Below are 6,649 nucleotides of genomic sequence, written 5' to 3'. Positions count from 1 at the left end.
ATTAACTCTGGTATCCCGAATCGGTAGACTATGTTGTTACGGACGAAATCTTCCACTACTTTCTTCGTGATGACCTTGTATGTAGAAGCTTCAACCCATCTGGTGAAATAGTTCAAGGCCACCAAAATGAAGCGATGTCCGTTTGATGTTGCGGGCTCTATAGGTCAAACCACGTCCATGCCCCAATCATCGAACGACCAAGGAGAACCCTCTACGCAGCTCGTTAGGTGGAATCAGATGAAATTCCCGTGAATCTGGCACTGATGACACTTCTGCACGTAACAGATACTATCGCTTTCCATGGTCATCAAAAAGTATCCAACTCTTAAAATCTTCTTCTCCAAAGTGAAACCATTCATACGAGGTCTGTATGTCCCTGTGTGTATTTCTTCTAGTAATCTGCTTGCTTCAACAACATTTAAACATCTTAACATACCCAAGTCTAGGGTCCTCCTATACAGGACTTCCCCGTTTAGGAAAACGTGGTTACGTAACTCGTTAGCCTTCTGAGTTCTCGCTTCTGACCATTGGTGACGTTCTCTGGATAATCTCTTGTTTGAAGAAACATTTTGATGTTGTAGTACCATGGACTACCATCTGGCTCCTCATCCAAATGGAAACAGTATACGTGCTTATCCCGAACCTCTATCTTAATAGGGTCGATGTAATTCTTATTTGGATTCTGGATCATCGATGACAAGATTGTGAGAGCGTCGGCAAACTCGTTTTGGATTCTAGGAATGTATCTAAACTCGATCTTGGTGAATTTTTTGCACAACTCATTCACGCAATGCAGGTAGGGAAGGATCTTGACATTCTTGGTGGTCCATTCAACTTGAACTTGATGTATCAATAAATTAGAAGCTCCTATGACCAGAAACTCCTTGATGTTCACGTCGACTGGCATCCAAATCCCGAGGATGAACTCTTCGTTCTCGGCCATATTGTTAGTGCAAGGGAATCTTATCTTTGTTGATGCCGGGTAATGCTGTCCTGATTCTGAAATCAAGACGACCTCAATTCCCACTCCTTTTAAATTTGTCGCTCCGTCGAAGAACATTCTCTGTCCTGGGTATGCATCCACGATGTCTTCCCCGGAGAATAACACTTCTTCATCCGGAAAGTATGTAGTGAGTGGCTCATTGTCACGCCCCGAACTCGGGGAGCGCGACCGACACTCAACCGAGAGAACGCGATCAAGCAAGCATGTTAGATACATTCTACCCAAACTCACTTATGAATAAAGATAGTACATATTTTCGTTAATTAGACAATAAAGAGATCATGTGTACAATACCAATTCATTACCATTAGTTACTTCATTTTAAAGTCACAAATTACACATATTTTCATGGTTTGAAGCAGAACAAGTAATTCAAACACAACATAACTTGTTTGACTTCCCCTCAGTACTAATATACAACCCACACTATGTCTATGAAGCCTCTAATAGATACGAAAGAGTATAATGATAGTGTCGGCAACAAGGCCTCGGCCATACCTCAAATACAATACACGAGGAACAAAAGATACATGACCCCAAAGTGAAGTGGGGCTCACCAAGTGAGCTGGGAAGAGGGTGTACCGCTATCACCGATCAATATCTCCTGTTGTGGAACCACCTGCATCCATTAAAGATGCAGCGCCCCCGACAAAAGGGACATTAATACATATGGAATAGTACTAGTATGAATGAAAAAACACCCTCTCAATAGAACGATTAATAATACAAGCAAGAACAATCATAATATCAGTGGAAGCCTCAAACAAAATCAAACCTCAAGTTAGGACCAAGACAGTGTTCAAATAAATTTCCATATTTTAAGTTGGGAGATCTTTAGTACCAATATGTCACCGTTCATAATACCAATACCATCGTACTTTTAGCACGGAGTCCGATCACGACCCGATCGGCTAGGCCGTCTCATTCGAGACATCAACCACAATCACGATTTCAATTACAATTTCCAGCACAATCACCACAATGTGTGCGGCATGGCATACGATCACGACCCGATCGGTTAGGCCGTCTCACCACAATGATGTGTGGATCGACATCATCCTTTTCTACCAATCATCTCATTTCATACTTCTTTCACATATTTTCATTTCATTGGTACTAGTGACCACAATTATAAATTCATTCTTGGTACGTCGGCCGTATATAGTATTTCATGCTCACCTTTTTCACTTTCAAACATCATCATCATGGCATTTCAAATCAAGCTTTTTAGTACACATGTGAGCAATTAAGAGTCTTAGGCACATAGAGATTTTTCACAAACTTTGGCATAGTAGCCTTCGTCTAAACTTGACTTGAAATCGAAACATTTTTAATGCACAGCCCATACATTGAACACATTCTCAAATGATATAATAACATTATAAAAGAATTTGGAATACATATTAGACATTTATCTTTCAATACAAGCTTATTCGGAATAGCCAATTTTATAATGAACAACTCGGGACTTACATAAATTACATGAATACCGTGGGATTCAATTCTAAGAGAGGAGTTTAGCCAACATACCTCGATTTGAGCTTTCCTTAAATTACTACAACGTTCCGAAAATCCTAGCAATTCCAATCTATTTTGAGACATAACAAAATTGAACACAAATTAGGAAGATATTCATGGTTTCAGCTCATTTGAGCATTTTATCAAACACTATGTATGCCAAATTGGCTACAAGATTCTTCTACAGGATTTCCTTCATTCCACAACCCAAGCTTTACTTATTTGAGCTCAATAATCTTCCCACAAACCTTATTGGTACATACATGCATACATAATACTCTCACACCTAAGAATCATACTCCAATCACACATTTTTTACCCCAAACTCGAAATTGAAGAATTGGGGAAAGGAATTCTTACCTCTTTGAAGCCCTAGCAAGATTCTTGTAAAATATTCAAGCCTTGAGCAAGAATTGATGAATAAAATGTCTAGGTCTTCTCTTTATCTCTCTAAGATACTCTCAACTCTCTCTAAAAATATAAGATGAAACCCTTAAAAATGACCCCCATAGCCTTTTTATAAAATTGGGATCGGGTTATAAATATCAGAAAAATGGAGTCCCATCATAGATCTGCGGTCGCATATGCGAACGCATAACGCTTCTGCCGTCTGAGGAATGGGCCGCATAATGGGCCTCCGGAACTGGGCAATACTGCCCCACTCTGCGACCGCTTTGTGGTCCACAAACCTGTTCTGTGGTCGCATATGCGACCGCAGAACCTTCTTAAAAAATTTCTCATGCTGGTTCTGCGATGGGATACGCGGCCCGCAAAACGGTTATGCGGCCGCATAATGGACCGCAGAAATGCCTTACACTTCAGAATAATTTCTTCAACTCCCCAACGCACTGATCAACCCAAAAAGTCCGAGCCTTACAATCCTCAAACACGTAAGCCTACCTCAACACCACGAAACCTTAAATTCCTTTACGAAATTTTATGGGGCCTTACATTCTCCCCCACTTAGGATCATTCATCCTCGAATGAGGGTCAAAATCCGTCATTAGTATCGAATGTGGCCTAATTGTTAATTCACACACACCAGTAGTTTTAAAATTTGGCTAACTCCCTAAATCTCCAAAACCTTTTGCTAGAGTCTCCCCTGTAACTGGGCCTATCCACCTGTCAGAGAATCCCAGAAATCAATCCTAACAACATATACATAACCGATGACACAATATAACATAAAAACAACACCAACCGTGGCCTCCTAAGCAATATTTTACTAGAAAAGGAACACCCTTAGCATAAGCTGTACAAATGATACGTAATTCATAGTGAACAATTTCATAAAATGATTACATAGCTATTCAAAAAAATAAGGATACTTTTTCTTCATTTCTTCCTCGGCCTCCCAGGTGGCCTCTTCAACCAGTTGGTTTCGCCATAATACTTTCACTAAGGCAATTTCTTTATTTCTCAACTTTTGTACTTGTCGATGAATAATAGAAACCTGAATCTCTTCATAAGTAAATTCTTTATTAACCTCAATAGTCTCAACCGGAAGAATGAGTGTGGGGTCTCCAACTACTTTCTTCAACATAGACACATGAAACACTAGGTGTACTAATGACATCTCAGGTGGTAGCTCAAGCTTGTACGCCACCTCACCGATCCTCTGAATGATTCTGTACGGTCCGACATACCTCGGACTCAATTTCCTTTTCTTACCAAATCGCATAACACCCTTCATGGGGGAAACTTTCAAGAATACCCCAATCATTATCTTTGAACTCCAAATCCCTACGACGAATATCCGAATAAGACTTCTGACGACTCTGAGAAGTCTTCGACCGCTCCTTAATGATCTTAACATTTTCCATAGCCTGATGCATGAGGTCTGGCCCTATCAATTCTGCTTCCCCAATCTCGAACCACCCAATGGTAGATCTACATCGCCTACCATATAAAGCCTTGAACGGTGCCATCTGAATGCTAGCATGATAACTATTACTGTAGGCAAATTCTATGAGTGGCAAATGATCATCCCAACTACCTTTGAAGTCAAGAGCACAAGCACGCAACATATCCTCAAGCGTCTGAATAGTCCGCTCTGCCTGCCCGTTAGTCTGCAGGTGAAAGGATGTACTAAGATTCACCTGAATACACAGACCTTGCTGAAATTGCTTCCAAATATTTGCCGTAAACTGTGCCCCCGAACAGAAATGATAGAAACTGGATTGCCATGCAACTTGAATATTTCTTTGATATGAAACTGAGCATATTGTTCCGCTGTGTGGGTAGCATTAACTAGTAAGAAGTGTGCTGATTTCATGAGTCGATCCACAATAACCCAAATCGAGTCAAACTTACGAGGCGTGCGAGGTAGTCCTACCACAAAGTCCATATTAATCATTTCCCACTTTCACATTGGAATTTCTATATTCTGTGCCAACCCACCGTGCCTTTGGTGTTTGTCATTCACTTTCTGACAATTTGGATATCTCGCCACTAAGTCCGCTATATTCCTCTTCATATCATTCCACCAATAGACTTCCTTAAGATCATGATACAATTTTGTAGAGCCCGGGTTCATGGAATACCTAGAAGTGTGAGCCTCAGTCATAATTCTCTCCTGGAGACCATCTACATTTGGAACACATAGAAGCCCTTGGTACCTTAGTGTACCATCACCCATGCCAGGAGAAAAGGCCATGGTCTTATGTTTATGAATCCCCTCTTTCAATTGTGCCAACAATGGATCGTTGTATTGCTTCTCCTTGACTTCTACAACAAGTGAAGATTCAGCCCTATTTTGCACAATCACCCCTCCTTCACTAGAGTCCGCAAGACAAACTCCCAAACTAGCCAATCGGTAAACTTCCTTGGCCAATGGCATTTGATATGCCTCCAAGTGTGCTAAACAACCCATAGATTTCTGGCTTAGAGCATCCGCCACAACATTAGCCTTCCCTGGATGATATAGAATATCAATGTCATAGTCCTTGAGTAACTCAAGCCATCTTCTTTGCCTCAGATTCAGTTCCTTCTGCTTGAAAATATATTGAAGGATCTTATGGTCCATGAATATATCCACATTGATCCCATATAAATAATGACGCCAAATTATCGATGCAAACACCACCGCCGCAAGTTCTAAGTCATGCGTGGGATAGTTCTTCTTATGATATTTGAGTTGCCTAGAAGCATAAGGGATCACCTTGCAATGTTACATCAATACACACCCAAGTCCGATTCTTGAAGCATCACAATCTACTACAAACCCATTTGTACCCTCTAGTAGGCTCAAAACCGGTGCAATAGTCAATCTTGCTTTCAACTCCTGGAAGTTCCTTTCGCAAGCATCGGACCATTGGACCTTAATTGCCTTCTACGTCAATTTAGTCAACGGAGAGGCAAGAGAAGAGAACCCCTCCTTAAACTTTCTATAATACCCAGCTAAGCCTAAGAAACTACGAATCTCTCTTGGAGTTGTAGGCCTCGGCCAATTCTTCACAGCTGCAATCTTCTGAGGATCAACCTTAATTCCTTAACTAGAGACGATATAACCCAAGAATGTGACAGATTCAAGCCAAAATTCACACTTTGAAAACTTTGCATATAATTTGTGCTGATGGAGGGTTTGTAGAACTACCGTAAGATGATCATCACGGTCCTCTCAATTGCGTGAATATACAAGGATATCATCGATAAATACTATCACAACGAGTCGAGGAATGACTTGAAAGCTCGGTTAATAAGATCCATGAAAGCTGCCGGGGCATTTGTTAGCCCAAACGACATCACCAAAAATTCAAAGTGCCCATATCGGGTTCTAAAAGATGTTTTCGGAAAATCCTACTCCCTGATCGTCAATTGATGATACTCGGATGGTAAATAAATTTTGGCAAAGTACTTAGCACCTTACAATTGGTCAAACAAGTCATCTATTCTTGGCAGTGGGTACTTATTCTTGATTGTGACCTTGTTGAGCTGCCGATAGTCAATACACATTCTTAGTGACCCATCCTTCTTCCTTACAAAGAGAACCTGTGCGCTCCAAGGTGACACACTCGGCCGGATGAAACCCTTCTCTAATAAATCCTTCAATTGTTCCTTTAGTTCTTTCAATTCTGCCGGTGCCATCCTGTAGGGTGGAATAGATATAGGCTGCATGCCTGGCATCAC

The 6,649-nt window shown here is 41.0% G+C and overlaps 2 protein-coding genes across 2 annotated transcripts; both read right to left on the bottom strand.

Moving 5' to 3' along the window:
- Window positions 1-233: 233 nt before the first annotated feature.
- On the bottom strand, window positions 234-943 carry LOC138895795 (uncharacterized). The gene is made up of 2 exons (XM_070180527.1): window positions 526-943; window positions 234-406 (listed from the first exon to the last, which is right to left on the bottom strand). The coding sequence occupies exons 1-2, from the start codon at window positions 941-943 to the stop codon at window positions 234-236; spliced, it is 591 nt and encodes a 196-aa protein (XP_070036628.1).
- A 2,639-nt stretch (window positions 944-3,582) lies between these two features.
- LOC138895794 (uncharacterized) lies at window positions 3,583-5,159 on the bottom strand. Its single transcript, XM_070180526.1, has 5 exons — window positions 4,922-5,159; window positions 4,635-4,753; window positions 4,518-4,590; window positions 4,193-4,376; window positions 3,583-3,643 (listed from the first exon to the last, which is right to left on the bottom strand). Exons 1-5 carry the CDS (start codon window positions 5,157-5,159, stop codon window positions 3,583-3,585), a joined length of 675 nt encoding a protein of 224 aa, XP_070036627.1.
- Between the last annotated feature and the right edge of the window lie 1,490 nt (window positions 5,160-6,649).

Source organism: Nicotiana tomentosiformis, chromosome 7 (genome assembly GCF_000390325.3).
Source record: "Nicotiana tomentosiformis chromosome 7, ASM39032v3, whole genome shotgun sequence".
NCBI classification, from domain to species: Eukaryota; Viridiplantae; Streptophyta; class Magnoliopsida; order Solanales; family Solanaceae; genus Nicotiana; species Nicotiana tomentosiformis.
This window is presented reverse-complemented; position numbering and strand designations above follow the sequence as displayed.

What these genes read in the sequence shown, in the direction of transcription:
- LOC138895794 (XM_070180526.1), bottom strand. Translation starts at nt 5,159, where the DNA reads ATGGGTGATGGTACACTAAGGTACCAAGGGCTTCTATGTGTTCCAAAT. An exon ending in TTGTGCTCTTGACTTCAAAG is followed by an intron (nt 4,377 to 4,517) that starts GTAGTTGGGATG and finishes TTGGGGAAGCAG; the next exon opens with AATTGATAGGGCCAGACCTC. An exon ending in GAAGGGTGTTATGCGATTTG is followed by an intron (nt 3,644 to 4,192) that starts GTAAGAAAAGGA and finishes ATTCTCTGACAG; the next exon opens with GTGGATAGGCCCAGTTACAG.
- LOC138895795 (XM_070180527.1), bottom strand. Translation starts at nt 943, where the DNA reads ATGGCCGAGAACGAAGAGTTCATCCTCGGGATTTGGATGCCAGTCGAC. An exon ending in TCCAGAGAACGTCACCAATG is followed by an intron (nt 407 to 525) that starts GTCAGAAGCGAG and finishes ATGTTGTTGAAG; the next exon opens with CAAGCAGATTACTAGAAGAA.